General features: G+C 36.0%; 1 protein-coding gene across 3 annotated transcripts in view; it reads left to right on the forward strand.

Moving 5' to 3' along the window:
* Positions 1-26639, forward strand: part of LOC106668346 (protogenin-like) — a 384394-nt gene that overhangs the window by 269502 nt on the left and 88253 nt on the right. For all 3 annotated transcript variants that reach the window (XM_014397008.2, XM_014397010.2, XM_014397009.2), the window contains exons 2-3: positions 11860-12041; positions 16613-16718. In XM_014397008.2, the coding sequence (XP_014252494.1) occupies positions 11860-12041; positions 16613-16718 (288 nt within the window). The remainder of the gene's footprint in view (positions 1-11859; positions 12042-16612; positions 16719-26639) is intronic.

The raw sequence follows: 26639 nt of genomic DNA on the forward strand, positions 1-26639 counted from the left end.
AAATTTTTTGTTAGCTAATTATGATTTATTATATTTAATGCGTTATTGAGACGCATTTGCCTTGATATCACCAACTTGAGAGAAGATGCCATGTTGTCACTTATTTCAGAAGGTTTTGCTTTATTTCCTACCCTAATAAAGAAGAAATTTGACATGTTAAAACAGTGTTTGTTGAGTTGACATAAAGCCTGGATTTGGATATGACATGATAATTTGGTCTAATTATTGATGTCATTTTTTTTTGTTAGCTTACCATGATTTTTATTTAATTGATGTGTTATTCAGACGCAGTTGCCTGACATCACCAACTTGAGAGAAGATGCCATGTTGTCACTTATTTCTGAAGGTTATGCTTCATTTCCTTCCCTAATAAAGAAGAAATTTGCCATATGTTGTTAAAACAGACTATTTGTTGAGTTGACATAAAACTTGGTTTTGGAGATGACAAGACATTTTCTTCTAATTATTTTACTGTTATATTTTATTTAATCCAAGCAAATAAGATAATTGATTAAACACCACTAATAAGGTAGAATGTTAATGGTATTGATGATGATTTAGCCTTGGAAACTACCTTTTTAAAATACCTGAATTTGATTGGAATTGAGTGAGCTCGAAGTCCAAATTTGAACCTCAGGATTTTATCAGAAATCTTTTCCAAGAGAATTTATACCGAACTTCAATTTATGTATTTACTCATTGCACATAAGAAAATTCTATAGATTATATTTTCCTTAAGATAAGTGTTTCAATTAAGATGCATTTTTGATAGCTAACTAGGATTGTTATTAGACGCAGACACTACCTACTTAAACAACCAACAAAAAAAGATGCCATGTCATCATTTATTTCAGACGATTATGCTTTTATTTCCTGCCCTACTAAAGAATAAATTTGACATAGTTAAAACAGTATTTGTTGACTTATTTGTTGAGTTGGCATAAAGCCTGATTTTGAAGATGCCATGACATTTTCATCTAGTTACGTTACTGTGATATTTTATTTAACCCAAGCCAACAAGATAATTTATTAAATATGATCACTAAAAAATGGCATTGATGATAATTTAGCCTTGGTAACTACCTTTTTAAAGATTATAGTTTTACATGGTTTGCAGCCTAATTCCTTATAACTATCAGATTTAATTTTTACTCTTACAACAGTCAATGAGGGCAGACCATATTGTACAATTTAAGAAGTTAAAATTCGTGTAAATGGTTATTGGTACATTCCAGTCATTGAAAGGTTTTGTATTAAAGAAGAAATTTGACGGAATACGTTGTTGAAACAGAGCATTTGCTGACTTTTTTTTTAGATGAAATAGACGCTAGATTTTGGGGATGACATGTTATTGTCATCTATTTCTGACTGTTATTTTTTTAATCAGCCGAAGCAAATATAATTGATTGAATATGATCGATTTTCTTAAGAAGGACCAATTCTTCGTAAGCTATAAAGATAATAAAAAGAAATGATACTGAAGATGTTTGTTGGTACCTTTTTATTCTTTGAGAGCATTCTTGTTTGATAAGACGACATTGTACGGCCAGATGTCTGCTAGTTACATTTTATTACATTCTAATTGTAGACATTCCGACCAAATTTTGAGGGCCATTGAAGGAGAAATTTGACAGAATATAATACATAATAAAACATTAAATGTGCAGTTGTTGTTTTACCTAATCTTAGAGATATTAATTTTCGACAAGATGCAATGCATATCATCTGTTGATTATTATTTTTAATTTTACCAACTAAATAAGGAAATTGATAGAATATGATCATGACTTTGATAAAACAGAAGTGTGGATATTTTTATTAAAGACTTTTTACCATTAGAAGCATAAATTTTCAAGGAGATGCCTTGATACGTTGCCTTATTTTCATCGTGTCCAGTGTCTATGCTTTAAAAGCATGCTGGTTCTAGAATCTAGATCATGCCAATTCTGATCATAAAAATCCTACTGCTAATAATCTCAGTATATATCTACCTAATACTGTTTGGGCATTAACAACGAAAAGTTGTCGCCGATGTGTTAACCCTAATGTCTACAGCTATATAACGATACGGCTGGGTCGCTAGTCTTTTCAAGTCCTTAAGTCAGAGGTCGTCGCATCCCAACCAACTGGGTTAGCCTTCGACAGCTTCAGCCCCAACGCAAGCAAACAATAATCTAGCCTAAAACTAACTTCTACGCTGTAGCATAAATAAAAACATTCACACCTATGCACATTGAACTCATTCTGATTAATTGTTGTAGACTCAACATTCCTACATCGAACTACACGCAATAATAATAAGCTAATTAAAATTAGGGTCGATTGAGTTCTTTTATAAATATTCCGTTCAAAACACAGACATTGCTGGAGGGGAGACGGGGACGCCATTTATCATCAGCCTCTCATCACTCACACTAATAAATACACGCACTTAAATTGATCTTTACAGAATAAATTTTAAAAAACGGAACAGGGGACCCAGAAACTCTGTATTGTGCCAGAACTATTGTTAAATTTGGCGACATGCCTACACGCTCTCTGTAAGGAACTGCCTGTTATTTTTTGGAACACATCGAGCAACCTTTCCCTGCATAAGAGGTACCTTCGTGGACTTTATATAGTTTTTATATTAGACTATAGTTTTTAATATTTGCACCTTCTAGAATCGTTAGAAACGATTAAAAATAAAAATAACGCTGTAATACTGTATTTAATTCGTTCCTAACGTGATAAAGCCGTTTCAAAGTAACCTATTGGTTATGAGTCGAAAACATGAGGCAGACGCTACTCATATATTTTAATGGACCACATAAACCATAACGATATAGAAGAGGGCATTCTGAAAATGTCGAGGGCGCAAATGGAATTGCAAATAGGTTTGACACGGCTTAGATGCATGTTGTAACTGACGGGGCCCAGAGATAAAGTGCTTGCCCAGGTTTAGATGAAGATTTCCCTGATGCTATTGTGTGCAACACATCGAGAACTACCTTTCTCTGCATAAGGGGCACCTGAAGAAGCGTAATACTATTTCAAGCATACTTTTTAGAAAGACGACATGATTTTCTCGACTAATTCAGGACAGTTTGAAGACCATGAAGATTTTTTTATAATGTAGTTGGCATTAGTGTTCGACTCTCTAGTTGGTACTTTCTCTTAAGAATTCGTTGTTAAGAACGTATGTAGTAGCTTTGGATGAATCTGTTAATCTAATTCTTGCCGTTAGACTTTATCTCTACCTATTGTTTAAAAGAACTATTGTCTATACGTTTTTATCCTATTAAAAGTTCATAGTTTTCTGAGTTTGAGTGAAGAAGTTCAAAGTATTCAAGTAACAAACGACTGTTTCTTGGCAGAACTCGAAATCTGCACTATAGTTCCTTAATCTTTTTATGTAAGGTTTTCGTTGAAATGAAAAAGTTAGTGTCCGAGCGGGATTCGAACCCACGACAGCGCCGCTGCTCCAACCACTTGAGCTATCGTGACGTGAATTTCTCCTCCTTTTTTTAAATTTCATCAAGGGATATAATAAGTAAAACGAGGTATAACTTCACTAAAGCTGGGAACACACTTACCCGATGCAACGCCATGCGTTGCTACCCGAAGCAAATCCAAAGTCCAGTTTTCCATAAGATTGTATTACCTCCGTGCACATCTGCCCGACGCCACGCAACGCTACCCTACTCTACGCCATGCGATCCTCAATGTACAAATTTTTGTTGAGTGGCATCGAGTACAGTCGAAGACAAAAGAACCGGACACTCATATTTTTATTCAAACTACATGTATTATTGTCGTTATATTAATTACAACATACTTATTTTAACATAAACCAAATTAACCGAGATCAAAAATTCATTATTGTCGTTATATTAATTACAACATACTTATTTTAATATAAACCAAATTAACCTAGATCAATAATTCGTTAGTTTTTATTAAAAAAATTAATTTTAATGGTTTGGTATAAAATTGGTCAAAACACCGGAATACTATTTTTTTGATATAATGAATTTAACTAACAGTTTATTTCATGGATTTGCTCATAAAATTACACCATTTTTGTCGAGTACCGTCAGAACAGGACATTCGAATTTTTTGTAGTTTATTTCAAACTATGTATATGTAATTTTGTCTTTTTATTAATTACAACGTTCTTATTTTATTACAGATCAAATCAAACGAGATCAAACATTCATGAGTTTTTATAAAATAAATATAATAATAATATAATAACTTTATTTAAAGCAATTAAATTATCTAACAATTTATTACATAGTTGTGCTCATAAAATTTAACTAACAATTTATTACATGGTTTTGTTCAAAATAATGCATTAAGAACAAAAGAGACGTTGCGATTGTGGTACTGATTTGTGAAACACGCTGTGTGACTTACGTGGCGTGCGCTTGACGTCGCATAGATGTGCACACCCTACCAAAACGTGGCAAGGCGTCGGGTAGCATCGGGTGTGTTCCCGGCTCAACTCTCATATGTCGCCGAGTATTGAATCCTGATTACACGACATTTGAAAAATGACAAAAACGGAGGGAAAATTCGAAAGGTTGTAGGTTGAGATGGGGAGTTAGTGTCTGAGTGGGTCGAAGTCACGATAGCTCAAGTGGCAGAGCAGCGGCGTACTGAGCCGAAGGTTCGAATCCCGCTCGTGACATTAACTTTTTCATTTCGATCAAAACCATACATAAAAAGATTACTCAACTGAAAGAAGTAATTTCGTCAATAGACCACTAAATGTAAGGGATTACAGTTACTGTTCTTCGTATGCTGACGAGTTCTTGTTCGTCGACTTACTTAAACAATTCTTGCATTTTCCTTTCAAACTGGTTACCGACACGCAGTCGTGCGTGCACCGGTGCCCAAGTGTTCCCCTCATGTCATATCTATTTATAATAATGTTCTAAGTTAAATTGTCTACATTTTATTATACCGAGGTAAATTTATTAGCCGAATTTGAACGACGATATAAGTCCTAAAAATAAATAAGCACAAGGTGTGTTTCTGCTTAGTCCGATAAAATATCTTGTATTTTTTTAATTAAATTTATTTATTAAAGCTGGTCTTATTAGACCAACCATTAATTTTACAATAATATTCTAGAATAAATAATTGTTTACGTTCTTATAAGCCCATTGGTACAATAAGATTTACTTTTTTTTTTATAAATCGTGAGATGCGGTCTGGTGTGATGTAGGTTTCAGAAAAACATTTTCTTTATCGTGCCAACGTTGAGATCATCTTCAGGGCTCAAAGTGTCTTCTGTGTAATTGTGTCATTCTTGCGTGTCGTGTCAAGAATAAAGAAAAGATAAAGAAAATGTTTTTCTGAAACCTACATCACACCAGACCGCATCTCACGATTTCTAAATAAATATCGATTAACGGTCACTAATCACCACAAATAAGATTTACATTTCACATTCACTATTCACTATTTTCAACTACACAAGTTCATATGGCTTTGTTCTTTTTAATCTTCTGACCATGTTTCGGTAATGTAAGAGTTTGGTCGCTTCCACATTCTCGTGCTGGCTGAGCCGAGCCTGGTGTTTGGCGGCAAATCTTTGGATTTCCGCCGTCACTTCAGGTATCTTAAGATCCCTATGTAAGTCCTTATTCCTTATGTACCAAGGTGCATTGACGTAAGATTTTGGAGTGTTTTGATATTGCTGTGTTTGGTACAACCCCATGGTATGGTATGGCGGAAGGGATGCCGGAAAGCGGGGCTTGTATTCCCCAGGCACTGCAGCCTTCCGGCTTATTGTACCTTCCCAGTTCCCTAGTTTAGTCAATAGACTCAATCCTTCTTCTCAGAAGTATCAGGTCATTGACTGTTATTGCTGCAATTTGGTTCCCTGAGTCTTTTTCGTACGTTAGGTTAAACCTCCATTGAGCTGTTGCTTCGCATTCGAACATGATATGAGTGGCTGTTTCCTCCTCCTCATTACATAATCTGCAAATGGGGTCATCGCTGTATATACCCATGTTGTGTAGATGTTTTCTCAGATACCAGTGACCGGTTAGTAGTCCCACCACTCATCTGAGTTTTGCCCTCTCCAATTGCAGCCGTGTTTTTGCCGATTTTTGTGAGGGTGTACAACCCCATAGTTGAATACCATATGTCCACATAGGCTTTATGACTTGTTTTTACAATAATATTTTATTTTGTAAGATTGGAGCCACTTCCTATGAACCAGTATAGTTGTCTATACCTTAAACCTATTCCTGTCCGTTTTTTCTTCACGTGTTCTTTCCATCTAAGCTTGGCATCTAAGGTCATTCCCAGATATTTAGCTGTATTGCTGTATGGTATAGTAGTGCCATGTTTGTGAGCGATGGAACATGATTCACCTTTTTGTTTGTAAAGATTACATGAACTGATTTAGCTTGATTTTCCATTTTTTTTTTGTCCATTCGTTTATCTTATTACATGCATTTTGGAGGATTTTGGTTGAATGGGTGATAGTCGGTCCTAGTGATATCACCGCTGTGTCATCTGCAAACGTAGCAATTTGAACTCCATTTTCGGAAAATCACTGGTGTATAACAAGTAAAGCAGTGGACCTAATATGCTACCTTGTGGCACTCCTGCATTTATTGTTTTTAATTTTGAATAATGATCTTCTTGTTTGACTCTAAACAGTCTGTGTTAGGTAGGAACTGATAATATCGACCTACTGCTTTGGTACCTTTTAGTTTCTTGATGAGTCCTTCATGCCAGACCTTGTCAAAAGCTTGTGAGACATCAAGGAAGATAGCAGAACAAATTTTTTTTTCTTCGAGAGATTTTTCTATTACGTCCGTTACTCGGTGAATTTGGTCTATTGTTGAATGTCTTGTTCGGAATCCCAATTGGTGGTCAGGAATATTTTCTTTTTTTCAACGATGTGTTTTATTCGTTTTAATAATACCTTTTCGAAGAGTTTAGACACTGTTGGTAGTAGCGATATTGTTCTATATGATTTGATCTCGTTCGCCGGTTTTCCTGTTTTTTTTTTATCATAATGACTTCTGCGAATTTCCAGATGCTGGGAACATATTTCAGTCTGATTGCAGCATTAAATAGGTATGTTAGTTTATCTATACCCTTTATTGGCAATTGTTTTAGTATTTCTCCAGTGATAAGGTCATATCCTGGAGTCTTTTTAGCAGGTAGATTTTTAATTTCTCTTGCTTCTTCTTTAGGTGAAACTAGCTTTATATTTTCTTCCTGTGACGGTTGTTCCTTCAAGTAAGCTGCTATTGATGATTTCATTTGGTTTGAAGATTTCAGCAAGGTAACTAGCAAACAATTCGGCTTTTTCTCTGCTGTCTCTCGCCTAAGTACCATCCTCTTAAAACATCTTATATGACGATATATATGAAATGAATCGATGGGAATAACAAGATGGAGTTTTTGTATATTATTTGGCTTCTCTATAAAAGGGTTTTCATGGTTAACTGTTTTTTAGAGGAATTTAGGTCCAAAATCGCATTCCTTCGTACTCGCACGCAAAGACTGTATGTCGAAGATGTGTATCAGATGTAAGAGGAAAAACAAGTCGATGTAGTGAAGTAGAAGTTGACATTAAATAAACCGATTTGTACGTAGTAACACTAGAAGGATGTTAATAGCCATTAACAAGCCGAACTAAAATCAGTCGGCGGTCTTACACAGAGCGGTGTTGTGGCGAGTTTTTATTTATTTGTATTTGTATTTTTTTTTCATTTGGGCCGAGAAGCGAGTTACAAAAGAAATCGTGACGTCTCCCTAACCCTCGCTAATGGCGCAGATCGTCACTCAAGGACAATTAGGCGAAATTGAATAGATTCCTCCTTCAACTTCAATTTCCAATGAATGGAAACTCGCCCCTGAATACACGAATGCCTTCCATCCTTCAAATTAAATGAGGCGTTTGTAAAATTGGAGCCGGTGGCTCTTGAATGTAAAATTACAAAGTTCATGACTTTTCGTCTCCTCTCCAAATCCAATGCTTTCATGGAAGCTTTTATTGTATTATTAATGGTCCCTGGATGAGGGTGAACAAGGCATAAATAAACAAATGGGAAGTATTGTAGTTGCGTACAGTTTTTTTTATCCATGACAGAAGTGCTATTATGGAAATTACCCTTTTCTAATTAAAATAACTTATTTTGTATCACATCTCACTGAGACTGAAGGTTTTTCTTATCCCTATTTATTTAATATTAATTAATGGAACAACTTTAATAGGATATTCTACCAACCCCCTTTTGCACGGGCGTTAAATATCCAACCTGCTCTACTTAAAAGCTCACTGCGTTCTTAACTTTAATTTGAACCCTATAATGTTAATAACAACCTCTTAAACAAGTTTTGCCATCAGCACAATACAACTACTCACCATTTACACAACGATCGACTATTAGCTTTATTAGCACAAACATGTGAAAAGAGATTAAAACAATTAATCTTTGTCATAGGGAATTTTGAAACTTGGGCTTTTAAAAATTGCAGCTTTAGTAATACAACGCCATAAGGAATGAAATCCTTACTCAAAGTAATTTTCTACCACTCAAAATTTAAAATGGGATTGCACGAGAGATATTAGGCGGGCATTCACTGACGATAATGTCACGCACAACGTGGGCACAATTTTAAAATTTGGGGAATTACTTAAGCTTGATAATATTTCTGCTCTTTTCTGTTATTTTCCATTTTGAACCACCAAATGTCTAGTATTTGGTTGAAATTGACAAAACGTCCATTGAAGTTCTTTAAAAGTGGGGCCTCAATAGAATTTAAAAAATGCTTAAATGTTATTTTACGCCAGGCAAAACGGTCTAAATACCACTCTTAATCCCTACTCCGAATGCAAATTAAAACATTTAAATTTAATCATTTTTCCGCTTTTTTGTGTACGATTTTAAGTGTGTATTTGCATTTGGTCGAATTATACAAAAGATACAAAAAATGCAATGAAATTTTTTAAAAGTCTGGCTTACTAGGATTTAAAAAAGTCCGTTGCTTAAGGAGTATTTTATGCCAGTGTTACTTAATTAATAGTAATTAGTAATTGATAGTAATATTACAATTAATAAATAATTTCCTAAATTGGAAAATTTTGGACAAGCAGTGTGCGTCACTATCGTCAGTGAATGTCCGCCTGCTATGACTCGTACAGTTAAAGTTAAATTTTTGGTAAAAGTAAATTATTTGGAGAAGGGATTTCAGTTTGATATTTCGGGTCGTCGGAGGGCGCAAAGATTGACATTGACAGGGCGCTCAACACTGTAAGGTAAAGGTTCCGGGTTCGAATCCATTGATACAATTATTTCGTCCCTTTCTTATTTTCTAGTTTAAATCACGAAAATTGATTATGTAATTGTATTTTATTGAAATTGGCAATGCGTACAAAAAGGCCATTGTAGTTATTTAAAAGTCAGACTTACTAGAATTTTAAAAAAGTCCATTGCTTAAGAAATAGTTTCTGTCAGCCAAAGGCCTAAATCGAAAGGCCTCGAAATAATTTACTTTAAACAAAAAATTAACTTGGCACTGCACGAAACATAGCATGCGGATATGCTAACGATAGTGACGTACACTTCTTGGCCACAATTTTCAAATTCATAAAATTATTTGAGTTTAAAAATTACTTCGGTCCTTTCCTGTTATTTTCCATTTTCAACGGCGAACTTCATTAATTATTTGTGCTTGGTTGAAATTGACAAACGGTACAAAAAGTCCATTGAAGTTATTAAAATGTCTGGCTTACTAGAATTTTTAAAAANTTTCTTTTACGATGGTTTGCAACAGCAGAGGTTATATCAACCCTCAGAGTGTCGGTGTTAAAAAAAAAATGTAATTATGTCGGGTTCGAATGCAGGGCCGCTGGATTCGAACCCGGGACCTTCACCTTACAGTGATGAGCGCCGTATTAACGCCTAAACCGTTGCGGCCACCGACGCCCCCAAGAAATATTTTATGCCAGCCGAAAAGGCCTAAATTCCAGAATTAATCCGTACTCCAAATCGTTTACCTTTATCCTCAACATTTAAGATGGGACTGCACAGCTTCGTCACAAATTGAACTTTGGTAAATTATTTTTTCTTTGATAATGTTTCTGCTTTAATTCTTTTCTTTTCGATTTTAAACCACGAACTGGATTAAGTACTTGTATTTGGTTGAAATTCAGGAGTATTAAAAAAAAGTCTATTAAAGACTTTTTTAAAGTCTGGATTACTAGAATTTAAAAAAAAGTCCATAGCTTAGACAGTATTTCATGCTAGCCAAAAATGTCTAATTGCCAATGTTACTCCCTACTCCAAATGATTTACTTTTACCTAACATTAAGAAGGTGCACGAGACATAGCACGTGGACATTCAATGACGATACTGAACTAGCAAATCGCGACGTAGTTTGGCCACTATTTTAAAATTTGGAAAATCAGTTTGATCATATTTTTGCACTTTTCTGTTGTTTTCGATTTTAAACAGCTTACTTAATTAAATATTTGTGATTGATTCTCTACCCTCTACTAAAAAGAATATACTTTATTGTCACAAAGCCAATCAAAAAAGCCTTACTGGAGAGGGTCAATTTGTACAATGTATTTCTTATTTACTAAGAGAAACATGCTGACACACTACAGACGTCTGACCGATACACGCGGCTGTGCGAGCCTGATAACAGTATTTTATCTTCATTTTAGATTTTGCACAGAGAAAATCAAAGGTGTTTGCAATCGGTCGATTTCAACAAATTAGGGGCGTCGGTGGCCGCAACCATGCGTTAACACGGCTCATCACTGTAAGGTAAAGGTCCCGGGTTCGAATCCAGCGGCCCTGCATTCGAACCCGACATACAAATGGTTTTTTTTTCAAAAGCACCGGCACCCCGAGGGTAGATATAACCTCTGCTGTTGCGAACCTCGTAAAAAAAATCAAAAATTCGTATGATGTAAATAAAAAAAACCAGATAAAGTTCCGACCTGCGCAATTAACTACTCCTCCCAAATTATCTGTTCAGGGATACGTATGATCCAAAATTACATCTCTTTTGTTGCGTAAGTGCAAATTGTGTAACAGTTTGTCAACGGATATATCGTCCTCGATCCTCCGGGTCCGCTCGTTTTCGCAATGTGCGACAAGGGAGCCATACAATAATTTACGATTTTTCTTCTTTTGAAAGCACCTGGTGTATTGTTGTGATAATCCACCCGACACCAATCTAATAAAGTATGAAAAACATTGTAAGTAGAAGATGCAATTATCTTATAAAAAACAAAGCAAAAAGTTCTAAGTACTAAAAGTATGAAAGAACAACAACTTTTAATTGGATCGTGAATCCGCTTGGAAGTCCCTAGCTATTAAAGGGTGTTAAAACATTGAACCGAGTGTTAACAACTTTACACCAAATTATATCTTTTTTTTAATGTGTATTGAGTAATGTCTTATTACTCAGTGATAATCCTAATTGATTATTTTGAACACATAAACGAAGATAATTTTGAAATTAAAGATGATTAACGTTTTTTTAGGTACTACTAGGTACTTTAGGTAAGTTTAGGAATTATTAAGGTTGTTTAGCGTATTTTACATTATGCGGAGTCTCGATGAATACAAAGACGTCCTGCACTTAGGGCGGCCGCGCAACAGAATATTTTATCGTTTACTTCGTAAAATCTGTACTACCTAAAGGTTTTGAGGAGATTTTGATTTTGACGGGAATCATCCCGGACATTTCAATTAGGGCGAATCCTCAATCGACGTTGGACTGTGTATTGCCGATGTCGAGGGTCAAGAGGGATCGGTTCCGTCTTTAGTCCGTTTTTGACGTTCTTTAATTTTTCACAATCGCTGAGGATTTTCTTTTTTTTTCAGGTTTGGAGTTGGGGATTGAGGAGGGCGGTGAGGGCGAGGTGGTGGGCGTGAAGAATCACGCGCTGCACCTCCCCTGCCGTCCTACGAGCCCGGCTTCAGTGATATGGACCCACGACGGCCAACAGGTGTACAACGACTCAAGGAGGTTCACGGCCGAAAACGGATCTCTCATTATTACCAAGGTAAGCATCAATGCCTTTTTATGTAATTTAAACGTACACCGAGGATAGTCATCTTGGTCTGTTTTAAACATTTGCTGAACCCCAGTACGCCTTCGATCGATCTTCTTTGTTTACATTTTTAGTCAAGTCGAAAAAGCTTGACAAGTATTAAATGCCCAGTATAAATCAATATTTAACTTTTCTTTTCGATCCTTCTGGTCCTGACTGTTTTGGGTTTAGACCCTTAACGGTGTTTTGCTATCTTCAATGGTGGCTTTATCCATAAAAAGTTCTAACTCCTGGAGTGATAGATAACATTGCAATTCCTTTGAGAGAAAAGAATGATGCTGCTGGGTGGAAATTAAGCAAGCATTCCATTGGATGGACCTTATTCTAAAATCCTAACGAGTAAGTGGTCAGGAAGGCAGCATCTTCGGTCCTATTCACTTTTCAATATACACCGCAGACATTCTTATCAATCCCGTTACAATATTTTTCTCGTATGCAGATGATAGCAAACCTAGACTCAACATTGGCATTGAGAAACCTCAAGGACCGTCTCTCCTAAGAATAGTTGAAGCAATGGTGGGTTAAACTTAACTTCCCAGCAAATAATCTTCCCACTTCGCCCCATTATCTCTCTCCTCTAATCCACTACAACTCCCTGCAATCCATTTCTCTCCCGTCTGCTATTTCGTACATTACATTGACAAATGGTTTACCTGAAACCCCTACTCAAAATAATAGAACTTAACAGGCGAACTACTCAAATCACTAGTTGAAAAACGGATCGAAACCCATACTAGAAAACAATCGTAACCAATCGGGACGTACGGAATCGAACCAATAGTGTCAACCAAGCGTCCCAACCTTCAAAGATTTCAGTCACTCCAGTCGAAATCGTATCGAACCATTGCCCAAGCTCTCTGCTTCGTATGCTTACAGACGTCCAAAGTCCTTTGTCCTGCAACCAGCAAGAAGACGATACAGACGCCTGAATAAAAGCCTGAACCCTCATCCCAACACTTTTCACTCTGAACAATCCCTGATAATCGTCTAAAACCCCTAAAGCGAATTAGCCTCGCGATTTCTTTCCTTTAGTGGAAAATGAAAAGATTACTTCTCCACTCTAATAATGTTCGAATCCAAAATTTATAATGACAACTAATTTGCTTATAGCGCCCTGTTGCAACATAATAAATAAATATTTTTAAAAAATTTAATTTAATTTTTATTTGCCAATTAACAAAATTCACAATTTTACAGATATGGTATTTATACAATATTTTATTATGAACAGTAAATTTGTATTATATAACAAAGGCATTCACCCAAAAGCCTAGTGGCTTGTGCAGGGTGAGATGATCAGTCTTTCTTTCAAAATAACAACGCAACTACATATTATTATTTAAATTACAATTAATTAAGGTTTTTAGTTGAGATGAAAAAAAGTTAATGGCTCGAGCGGGATTCGAACCCCACGATAGCTCAAGTGGTAGAGCAGCGGCGTATCTAGCCGAAGATCGTGGGTTCGAATCCCGCTCGTGCCATTGACTTTTTTTCATCTCAACTAAAAACCTTAATTAATTGTAATATATTAATTGGTCAAGCGAACCACGAAATTAGTGAATTTAATTATTATTTAAAGTTCAAATTGTTACACAAATATTATTTATAATTTAAAAAAATGATTTTAGGTACATTTAACTATATTCATTGTTTTCAATTGTTCAACATTGTTTTTAATTTCATTAAATTCACTAATTTCGTAGTCCGCTTGACCAATTGAAATGGCAAAAAGGGAGGGAAAATTCAAAAGGTGGAGTTGAGATGGGAAGTTAGTGGCCGGGGGGATCGAGGTCATGATCGCTCAAGTGATAGAGCAGCGACATATCTAGCCGAAGGTTCGAATCCCGCTCGTGCCATTGACTTTTTTATCTCAACTAAAAACCTTAATTAATTGTAAGTTGTTTTTAATGTATATATTTTTTTTATAATTTAATGGTGTAGTAAACTCATTAAATTCCCTAGTTTCGTGATCCGCTTGACCAATTAACATCTTTCAATTAATTAAAGTTTTTAGTTGAGGTAAAAAAGTCAGTGTCACGAGCGGGATTGGAACCCACAATCTTCTGCTAGATACGCCGCTGCTCTACTACTTGAGGGCGAAAGTGAATTGAAAAATGGCAAAAAGGAGGGAAAATTCAAAAAGGTGGGGTTGAAATGGGAAATTAGAGTCCGAGGGGATCGAGGTCACCATAGCTCAAGTGGTAGAGTAGCGGCGTATCAAACCGGAGGTCGTGGGTTCGAATCCCGCTCGATACTCTGACTTTTTTTATCTCAACTGAAAACCTTAATTAATTGGTTAATATTAATTGGTCAAGCGGACCACGAAACTAGTGAATTGGATGTAGTAAACGTTTGTTTTTTAAATTTTTTATTAATTTGATTACCAATATCGGCAAAGCATTGATTAAAACACTCCCCTTTTTCAGGTAAAAAATAAAAAATAAGGTGTTTACCCGTCTTTAACTATCTGTATCCAACCTATCTGTACCCAACTATTGTGATGTATGGTTACCATCCTCAACCATCTCTATTCAACCCTATCCCCAACAGTAGAAATATCAGAAGTAGGATGTGCCCTTAAACCTTTACGTCCCAAAGTTGTCTTAGAGCAAGACGAACATTAGAAATTTGGTTAAAACGTTAACGGGAAATTCCGTAAATTTAGTGATTTTAGATTGATGCCATGTAAATCAGCGTTGTCAATACAAAGGCAAGAAACAGAGAAATGACAACATTAACTAATGGGATTTCATGCTAAGCTTGAACAAAATTGCTAAAGTTGGCATTGCTCTGATAGAATTTTGGACAAGAAAGAGTTAACCATCTCTACCCATCCCAACCCTAACCATGGTATTGGGGACCGCGGTAGCCGAATGGTCAGCGTGATAATCTCGGCTAGTAGACCCCATAGTCGTGGGTTCGATTCCTTCCATCGCACCTGGCCCTTTTCTTCACGATACCCTCCCCCTCCAAAAAATGTAAACACTCGTCTTTTTGGCTAATATGCATAGTTCATAAGGCCTTTAATAATAATAAAATATATTAAAAAATTATAGTTTGTAATGGAACTACGCGGGACATTCAATGAGGGTGCCGGGACAAGTCTTGTCCACTGATCATCCAAAATTTCATACACTAGGAAATAATTAGAGTACTAATAATATTTTTCCTGCTTCATTTTCATTTGATTTAGATTATATATTTTTGTCTTTTCCGATTAATCTGGTCCGCTTCTTCTCGCTGTCCTTCGAACTGACCAAATTATAGTGTAGATAGACCAGGATGACCGATAAACATCCAAACTAAGGTCATCGCCCTACAGACCTCAAGTAGAAATCCCACAATCAATAACTCGAAAAGAGGCCGTAGAGATGACGCATGAATGCTGGTTTTACTCCAGCATCGTTTAGTAGGTCAAGGCAGGGCCGAAATTTGTTGAATACGGTTTCTTTGGTCCGACTATATCACAATTGTATTTTGGCTCGTTTGTGAATACGTTTATCACAGAAAGTAGATAAACTGAAAACTTTTTCGATTCGAAATTTTGGAAGGTTTCCTGAGAGAACCTCACCTGGATGACACGCTAATTCGTCCTCTGGAAGTGAGTTTTGTAAATTCAAGTCCTGTTACACTTGGCATAGAATTTCTCCATTTCTGATGTCTCTCTCACTGATATGCGTATAAAAATAATTTGCCAGTAAGTGTTATCGAGGAAATGAAAATCTAATCTTTTTTTGTTTATACATTAGCATAAAATCGAAATATTGACCATTCGAAATCTTTATAAATGGAATGATTCCCTCGATTTAACTGGTTCTACCGTATTTATTTTGATCTTCCTCGTGACACTTGTTTAACAGAATATTACATTTTTCGTTCTCCATCGCGACAGATGCCATCGTCATTCATTGAACTGTTTTCAACTTCTCTCAGCGGCTTTAGCTCCCAGACATGCTTCCTCATTTATTAAACAACAATCGTGCCCTCGGTTTTATAGCTCGTTGTATAACGGTTTTATTGTTTCGGATCGCTTGTTAAGTTGGAACGTTGTCCTTTTCTATTTGTTTATCTTGCCTTCTGTCTCTCTTTCATGCTTCTCTTTCTAACCGTATCCTCAACCCTCTATCCTCTTTTATACAAGATGTTGTTTTTGGAGATGTAAGAGTGAAATTTGTACCCACTTCCTTATTTCCTTTGAGGTTTTGTGCGGCAGATCGAATTGAATGATGGATTCAATGATGTCTGATTAAGAGTCGTTTTGGTCCGAGTTTTTCTATTTCTCACCAGTCTTTGTTTATTATTTTCATTATTTTCAACTTATTGGACTTGTTTCATGTCTTTCTTTTTATGCATTTTCTGTCTGTGAAATTTTTGTCGAAATCTATGGGGTGGTGAGTCTGTGGTTTGGGCGTTTCTGAAGACAGACCAAGGATGATCGGAAAGGACCAAATTGAATTGTTTATGCGCTTTATGTATGCAGTAAGTAAAAAAATAATCCAACTGATTATTCTTGTTTTATCTAGGTCGTACACAAGAGAAAAGGAGAAAGCGATCGAGGCGTTTACCAATGCACAGTGAGAAACAATTTCGGAGCCATCATTTCCTCGCCGATCAAAGTCATTATTGCCGGTAAGTGGGTACAGGACTGATTTCCTCAAAGATTTATCAGACAAATTTCTCTATTAATTAACCGCCGAGGCAATTAGGAAAGGGAGCAGTTGTGACACACCGGGTCCATAAATTAAGGGCGAATGTCCCACCCCCGACTGTTAATAGCGGAAAATTGGATGGGGTCGCGAGTCGGATTTCGCGCCGCGGCCCTTTGAACGACTGTTTTTCAACGACTCGTGCCCTAAGGAAACGTGGAAAATTGGAAAACGTGGGAAAGGCGAGGCACTTCGGGTTGATATCCCTTTCGATCCCCCGTGGGATTTAAACATTGATCCCCTTTTCTGCGTTGACAGTAATATGAGACTCACGGATTAATAATCGCCGCCGTCAGCGATAACATACGCATCCCTCCTTGCGATTACACCGGATAATCCTAGTTTTTCCCCCAAGCTTAACGATTAGCGTGCCCCTCCCATGTTATCCATTCTAATACATATTTATGAGAATTAATTAATTATCTTTTAGAGATGAAAGGTGATTTCAGTTTCAATTCAGGTTTGATTCAATTAACGTTGCTCTTGCTGATTGAATAACCATAATAATGGCAGCGGGATAATCTTAAATTGACAATTTCCATTGTACAAATGTTAACATTAGACAATTTAGCGTTTAGAATAAAAGATATGGAAAATAAAATAATACAGCCTTACCCGTAACCTATTTGGATTAGAAAATTTAAATTTAATTTCTTCTAAAAAGTCCTATTTAATTTGGTTCCCATTATAGATTTCCAGCGGGGGCGTCGATGGCCGCAACGGTTTAGGCGTTGACACGGCGCTCATCACTGAAAGGTGAAGGTCCCGGGTTCGAATCCAGCGGCCCTGCAATCGAACTTAACCTACTTACAAGTAGGTTTTTTTTCAAAAACACCGGCACCCTGAGGGTTTATATGACCTCTGCTGTTGCGAACCCTCGTAAAAACAAAAAAAAATAGATTTCCAATAACAACATACCGAAGAATTTCGTACAATTACAGTAACTCTGTAAGTTTAGACAGGCCTTACTACACAAATTCATTAATAAATTGGGGGAAAAACTGATTATTACTGACATGTAAAATTGCTAAAATACAAGAACGACTTACTGTAGAGGTCTAACTCAGCTGAGGGGCAATATATCCGAGATTAGGCGTTTTCCTTTTGATATGTGCAGTTGATTGACTCCCTGCTTCGAGAATTACCCATCTCGGATGTTGGCAGTCCAGGTCACATCTCACTCTTGTCCGTCCAGGCACCGAAATAGGGCTCAGAGTGCTATCAACAGCTAGGCCAATTTAACACGCAAGCAGTTCCTAGATCCAAACCTATCTCACTCATTCTTAAATACATACCTTTCACTCAATTAGGGTGTGGAGTACTCGTTATTCCTCCACCATCCTTTACACCTATTATATAACTAACCTAATCGAGGGACGATGGGGTACTCAATATTCCACTATCGACTCTCGCACACTTAACATTCTCGCTAATAAATCACTTTCAGCACACTCTAGGTACACAAAACCGTCTGTACTGTATCCAATAAAACAGCCCTGTTTCCTCCAAAAATTGGAGCAGCGTACCTAGATAATCATACGCACACCCATCCACTCTCTGTACGTCCACATAATTGTCATGGTGGTGCGAGTGGGCATACCGCCAGATTTAAAATTCGGACATAATAGCGAGTTTCAGGTCTCCTTTTCCGCTTTTTAGGGAAATTGGTAAATTTTTATTGTGTATGACTTTCAAAATATATGTTTTGTATAAGTGAGTGTATTTATTAGTGTGCATGGTGAGGGGCTGATGGTGTAATAGCATCTCAATCGCCCCTCGAGCTGTGTGCGTGACTTGGGTCGAAAGCAGACTTTTAGAAAAGTACCCCAACGACCTACATTACCTCCATTAATAGAAATGATAAATGATGGAGTGAGTGTGGTGTTCGATACTTTTTAAAATTGGCAAAGATGGTTGTTTGAACTTTTTAGACCTAAAACTGTCCATAATAAACAACCTAGTTGAAAAAGATAGAAAACCCACAACTACAGACACTATGATACCAGCGGATTCTTCCCACCCATGGTCCCAAAAGGCTGCTGGTTTCATTTGGCTCATAGACCGGATGTTAAAACTTCCGCTAACACCTGATAACTATAAAAAAAGAATTAAAAACTATTAAAACCTTAGCAAAAAACAACGGGTATCAAGAAATATTTATTGATAGGTTGCTAGTTAAAAGAATAAAAAAATTAACTTTAAACGAATCAACAATAGGACTCAGTCACCCCACCACAAATGAATCAGTAGGTTTCCGTTGTTTGCCATACATTGGTGAATTATCGGAAAAAGTTAGTAAAATTTTTAAACAAGAAGGTTTTAGAATAGCTTTTAGAAGTACGGGTTCACTTAAAAACATCCTATCAAAACCTAAAGACAAAGTAGACAACTTGGCAAAAAGTGGGGTTTACCAACTCAATTGTAATGATTGTAATATTAAATATATAGGACAAAGCGGTAGAGAAATAAAAACAAGAGTAAAAGAACACTTGCCTAAATCGAGCAAATTTTCGGAATTTAAGGACCATCTAAAAGAAACAAAACATAATTTCAATTCAAATTTAAATACAAGAGTGTTACATAGTTTCAACAAAGGGAAAGAACTAGATTGGTTTGAGAAATTTGAAATTAAAAAATGTAAAATTGAACATGGTGATAAATGCATTAATAATATAACAGATTTTGATCTACCTCCCATTTTAAATATGTACATAAATAATATCAAACATCCAAATAATTAATCTAATTATTTTAATTGTTATTATTTTTACAGTAATTTATAGTAATATTAAGTATTTATTATTCTAATATTTATTTGTGTTATAATTTCCGCGCTTCGCACGTTCAAATTGAGCGTCATTAAAAAAATCAGCTGATAATTGGAACGTCGCGTTGGCGGAGGTATCAGCGGTTCACTTTGGCAATTCATGTCGAGAGACGTGGTTGTGGAAGTCCTTCAACCTGATGATGAGCTAAAAGGCTCGAAATCGTTGCAAAACAACTTACTGTGAGTAGGAACTATCCTTTTAAAAAGTATTACCTCCATTACGTCAGTTTGCCATTGTGTGCAGGGCGATGGATGGATATTGAGTACTACATCTACTGAACAGAATGATCGCAATGTACATAGGTGTGAATGCGTATAGAATGTGGGTTGTTACATTTCGCATGTGCTGGGGGCTGAAATGACCGACCTGTCGGATGCCCTTGTAAATTCAAAAAATAAATAATTTTTTTAATTTGTTTGCTACCTTTGGATGATATGTATTAATGATTAACGCATCACACAGTACAATGCCAGCACTGAACTTCTTACGCCTAGAATTTGCCGGCTTCGCTCCGTGGAGACGGACGGGGTTACTTAATGAACTAACAATAATGAACTTAATATTAAATTTAAAAAACAATGGGCGCCACGCTGTTTATATACACGGAAACATCGAACCGTAAAGAAAAAAAAAGAAAAGAAAAGAAAACAAAGAAAATTCAATAACAGTAAAATTAACTTAAAAAAAAGAACACAATATTTACATAAGAAAAAAAACACATTTATTCCAACGGAAACTAAAATATTAAACATAGACTAATCTTAATTCTCTACGGACAACATTTTAACAAACTTACACACTAAATGAACCTAAATTATCATAAAATCTAAATTTATCAATTCCTTAAAAACTAAACTTTCCTGGGAACCAGTGTCCAGATATGCTTATTTTCCATGCGATTGAAAATCCCCGCTTCTAGGAATGTGGAGCGCCTTCTCTGAAGTTGAGTGGGTCCGCGATCGCCTTCGTTGATCAAGGAATTGATGATTTTCTTTGCTCTGGCCAGGCCGTAGGGATATCCGTCTCGACGCACACTGTCCTCTCTTTTTCACCCCTCTACTCTCTCATGAGTAGGCCTGAGAAATATATGCATTTGCATATTTTTCCTGGTTAACTAAAATATCCAGTTTTAACGAACTGTATATGTTTTGAAGCATTTGAAATCAATTTAAGCTATATTTATTTTGAATATTTGCGCATATATTGCCATAAATGCATATTTTTGCATAAGTGGGTTATAACTGCATATTTTTTTACATATCCGGCATATCGGTATTTGGCACGTCAAATTTTAATGTTTCAGAGCAGGCAAAAAGAAAAATTCTCCATTTTTCCGTTTCCACATAATGAACGAATTTGTGTTTGTTCAGTTGCTGCTCCACCGCTTTCGGCCGCCTTAGCTTCTCTTGGTATAAATAAAGAAAGGAATAGTGTTTGTACCACTGTAAAAGTTCTCTTGGAATAGTATAATTGGATTCATAGAAATATTACGACCTCAGTTCTCTTCTTTCCCTACCATCATAATTCTCAGTTTTACCAAGTCTCTCATGCGTTATCCATCGTGAAACATTATTTGTGTGTTGTATGGTATGATATGGTAAATTGGATACTAGGAAGCGGGGTTTGTGCTACCCAGGGACTGCAGCCTTTTGGCTTATTGTACCTCCTAGTTCCTTAGTTCAGTGCGATAGACTCAATCCTTCTCCTTGAAGTATCAGGTCATTGACTGTCGCTGCTGTAATTTGACTCCCTAAGTTTTTTCCATATGTTAGGTTAAATCTCCATTGAGCTGTTGCTTCACATTCGAAGATGATATGGGTGGCTGTTTCCTCCTCCTCATTATATAATCTGCAGATGGGATCATCGTTGTATATGACCATGTTGTGTAGATGTTTTCTCAGATGCCAATGACCGGTTAGTAGTCCTACACTCCTCTGAGTATGGCCCACATTTGTGGGTTGTGAACTGAAGACTCCTAAAATGCCGAAAATCACAGCAAAGACGAAAGATCTTGTTCAAAATATGAGTGAGTTTTCAAGTTAAACTTTTAAAGGACTATGCAGATGTTTTATACTGTGTTTGTTGTGATAAACCTGTATCAACAGCTACACGTTGTTTGGTAGGACAGCACATAAAGACAGCAAAAAACAAGGAAAACAAAGGTAGGAAGTCTAAGTTTCAACAAACCTTTGTGACACAAGCAGCCACAAGAGCTGACCGAAAAGTCCGGTTTCGACACCGATTTATGTCGTTCTTTAGTTAGAGCTGACATACCCGTCCATAAACTAAGCCACCCTGAATGCAAGGTTTTTTTGAGAAATACACAGGGAAAACCGTTCCCCACGAAAGTACCCTCAGTAAATCTCACCTGGATCTTATATACAATGAAACACCCCATAAAATCAGAGACTTCATCGAAAATGGACCGATCTTGGTCTTGATGGCTGAGACGAAGGATTTTTTAAATTTAACTTTTTTTTAATGCGTTTTTCTTTTTTAATATTAGCAATGTGATGTTCCTCTTGCCACTGTTTCTCTTTCCAATTATGTGCTTTAATTTAATGTTTCCTTATTTTTTTCTCATGGCAGTTTTCGCATATTTTCAGTATTAAATTGCAGTTTTTACCAAATATATTTACATATATATGTGCATATTTGTCTGTTTTTATTGCATATAAATCACAGCCCTACTCATAAGCCTATCCTAGGGCGTCTTAATTTTGATTAACCCACCGCCAATTTTAGTTTAGGTGGCATTACAATTCAGGAGGCATCCCTGGCACAATAACAATACACTTATACTATGTTGCGAACGTAACAAACTGCTTTGAGTAGCCAGCCATTGCTGGCACTCAGTGTTATGATTAGGGGTTAAGGAAGTCCCGAGGACACCGTCGGTTGAGGCGTCGTGGCGGGTTGTCAGTCCGCGTGAGTGAAGAGGGCAAGAGCAGTATGTTTAGGATAAGGTACAAAGGTGTGGAAGGTTTGGAATCTGGACAGTTTCAGTTCGTTGACAAAAGTAATGTTGCGGTCTTTGTGTATAGACAGGTTTGTCATATAAGGTACTGTGACAATTTGTCTAAGCACTTTCGATTGGAAGAACTGCATATCGGTCTTAGTAAAGTCTTGCACAGTGTTAGCTTTGTTTAGTTGTCAAAATCGAAGTCTTCACAGTAGTCCAAGTTTTGTATTTAGTTGTTTTTTTAGTCTTGTGGGGATTCCACGTGTCTGCTTTAAAGATATAGTCTCAGGTGTTTGACTGAGTGGAAGCTGAGATCTCTTTGTTGTTGATACAATGGAGGGCAAGACTGCATTTTCAGCGTAAAAGTACGCTGAGTGTATTTTTCTTCGTTCAGTCTTATCCTTCATAAAAAAGATGATCTGCCGGATCAGCATGAGTTCACCGTCTCGCAGATCAGCACATCATCAAATCTTATCCAGTTTTTAGTTATAGGATGCAGATTATGAGTGTCCGGCTTAAGAAAAAAAGTGGCCTTGCGGTTAGTGCAAAAATGTATTAAATGTGTTATGTAACGATAAGTAGGAGAGATACATTGTTTATTTTATAGAAAACCCGGGTAATTTATAAATTTAAACTGCGTCGGCTTGGAATACGGAGAAAGGGTTTTGGTGTTGTTTTACAAGTCATGTAAAATATATGGTTCAGCCTATGGTTGATAAAAAAAAAGACATCTTTTTATATATAATATTTTGGCAATAAACGTTCTGCCTCTGAAACTTTGTGCGGAGTAATAATTCGGAAGAATTTAGGCTTGGTGCGAGAAGAATAACAATTTCCGTCCAACTCGGTCACGAGGAAAACGAGTGAATATGATGAAAATTGTTCCCCGGCGGGGCTGCCGTCCTCCGGAAAAGTTTGACGAGTTGACAATTTTCCGGGGAACGGGAACTGGACCGTCTTGAGCCGGTTGTCGGCCGGCGTGAAAAAAAAAGGAAGAGGCCAGGCCTACACACAGAGACGGGATATTGATTTACAACTTTAGCCGAGGAGTGGGGAATCTAATAGAAAACTGAAGGAGTCGACATTGATAAGGGGACAACTAAATACTAACCCTCTTGGATTAACTAATCGCCCTCGCCCCCCCGACACAACAAACACATCCGAAATACGTTATTAGATTATCAATCCCACGAAATAATTAAGGTCCGACGGTTTAATTGCTCTCGGCGATGCAGTGCCGTGAATTTATGATATTTCTTAAGGCGAGACCAGTTATTACAAACGTCGAGACAATTAGTTCTGCCGGCATCGCATTGTTTACATTCATTCCGGCAAAAGTTTTTCCCTTTTTGCCCGGACTGAGTTCTCTCATTAGTTTAATTTTAATGGTCCGCATTGTTTAAAAAAAGACTCGAAACGACAGATAATAATTCTTCCCCTTGACTTAAGACTCGCTTTTCTTCACTACACAATCGTAGTTTTGACGTTTGATAAGCCAAGAAGAACTGGTATCTCCTGGAATCTCTTTATATTGTGACATACCTGTCGTTATTTGCAGACATAAACTTAAGGGCTGCTAAAAGGACCACATCAAACATTTACACCCCATTGTATTCCTCCTCACCCTCATCATTTTTACGGTTTCAAATATCGTTTGCAAGTTATTGTTTCGCCGTTCCAGTTACAGCACAAAATTAAACTATTTGCCGGGTTTCCTTGTTGTAATTCAACCACCTCTTTTTTTTAAATGTTTTGTTTCGAACCCTTCACTCATGTTTTGTGTACCGTCGTATCGACAAGCATTGTATCTGACAGTATTGTTGACATTGACATTGGGAAAACAATAGAAAATGTTGAGGTGTTGTAAAAAAAAATCTGTTACATCGTGTAATATTGTTGTTTTTATTGCGTTCCCCATCTGACTATTATTGCAAAAATAGTTAAGCGATTTAATAGACTGTTCAACGCAATTTCAATTGATTATTTATAGCTATTACGTTTTTTTAATGTCTCGTAGCCTAATTATCTATCTATTCACTAGAATCCTTTGAATTAGTTATTTGTTTAAAAAAAAAAAAAAAAAAAAAAATTATTCAGAAATGGTGTGATGTAGGTTTCAGAAAAACGTTTTCTTTATCGTGCCAACGTTTCGATCTTTATTGAGATCATCTTCAGGGCCTGGGATTGACAAACATTGTTTCAATTTAACAAATACATGTAGGATGTGGAAAAAAGTGAATTTATACTATGCAAAAAAATATATTTTTTATATTCAATCAAAGTACCTATATTTCTGCTCACTCAAAGTGTTTGTCTTCTGTGTAAGTGTGCCAGTTCGCTTATTGATAACCGGTGCAGGATTCTTCTCATTGTTGGCAACATCTTTAAACAAAAAGTATCTAATTATCCTCTCCTCCTTTAAGTAAATATTTTATTTATCCCATTATTCCGTTTTACAAGTATGTACTCATTTGTGGTGTTTAGCGACCGTTAGTGGTTATTCGAAGATCGTGAGATGCAGTCTGGTGTGCAGTAGGTTTCAGAAAAACATTTTCTTTATCGTGCCAACGTTTCGATCTTTATTGAGATCATCTTCAGGGCCTGGGATTTACAAACATTGTTTCAATTTAACAAATACATGTAGGATGTGAAAAAATGAATTTATACAACGCGAGAAATTTTAGATTAAAAAACAACAACAAATAAATAAAATGAATTTGTACAATGCTAGAAAATTTTAGATTAAAAAAATTAATTTACACAATGATAGATTTTTTTTCATATAAAATTTTCAAGCGTTCTATAAATTCATTTTTTTATCTAAAATTTTCTAGCATTGTATAAATTATTATTTTTTTAATCAAAAATTTCCTAGCACTGTATAAATTCATTTTATTTATTTGTTTTTTGTCTTTTATCTAAAACTTCTAGCGTTGTATAAATTCATTTTTTCACATCCTACATGTATTTGTAAAATTTCAACAATGTTTATTTTGGCCCAGGCCCTGAAGATGATCTCAATAAAGTTCGAAACGTTGGTACGATAAAGAAAATGTTTTTCTGAAACCTACTTCACACCAGATCGCATCTCACGATTTCTGAATAATTATCGACTAATGGTGACTAATCACCATAAATAAATAGAGTCATTTCTTGTTTTTTTTCTTTTAAACGTCCCATTAGAAATTTGTTTATTTACGTATTTATATACGGACAGTAGACAATTTTGTTATAATAATTACTACAAAAAAGTCAAAGAAACATTTAAACCATAAAAAACATTGAAATGTTACATATTGGCAATAATAAAAAAAATAACAAAAACCCAAATTTATATACAAATGATTATTTGGAAATCGTAGACGTAGGTTTAGAAAAACATTGTCTTATTCATGCCAGCGTTTCAATCTTTATTGTAATCATCTTCAGGGCCTGGCAAATAAACATTGTTTGAATTTTACAAATACATGTAGTATGTGGAAAAATGAAATGATACAATGCTAGAAATTTTATACTCAATCAAAGTATTTGTACACAGAAAACAAACACTTTGAGTTAGTGCAAATACGTTGAGTGTAAATTTCTAACATTGTATAAATTCATTTTTTCGCACACCCTACATCTATTTGAGCTCCACTTATTAGACAAACCAAGCATTAATTTTACGGAGATATATGTAGGATAAATGTTTACATTCTTACAGGCAAGTACAATAAGATATACACTTTACTATTCACAAAATTGTTTAACTATACTAGTTCATATTTTTCCTTCTCACGGTGTTTCAATCATGTAGGAGTTTGGTCGTTTCCTCATTGTCGTGCTGGTTGAGGCGAGACTGGTGTTTGGCAGCAAATCTTTGATTTTTCCGCCGTGACCTCAGTGTATGTCTTTATTCCTTACGTACCAAGGTGTATTGACCATGTTAAGTAAGATTTTATTTTGGAGTTTTTATATAATTTTAATATTGTTGAGTTTGGTATTACCCCATAGATGAATACAATATGTCCACATAGGCTTTAGGACTTGCTTTTATAATATTTTATTTTGCATA

The sequence above is a fragment of the Cimex lectularius genome, unplaced genomic scaffold (assembly GCF_000648675.2).
Source record: "Cimex lectularius strain Harlan isolate CLEC.00 unplaced genomic scaffold, Clec_2.1 scaffold237, whole genome shotgun sequence".
Classification (NCBI taxonomy): Eukaryota; Metazoa; Arthropoda; class Insecta; order Hemiptera; family Cimicidae; genus Cimex; species Cimex lectularius.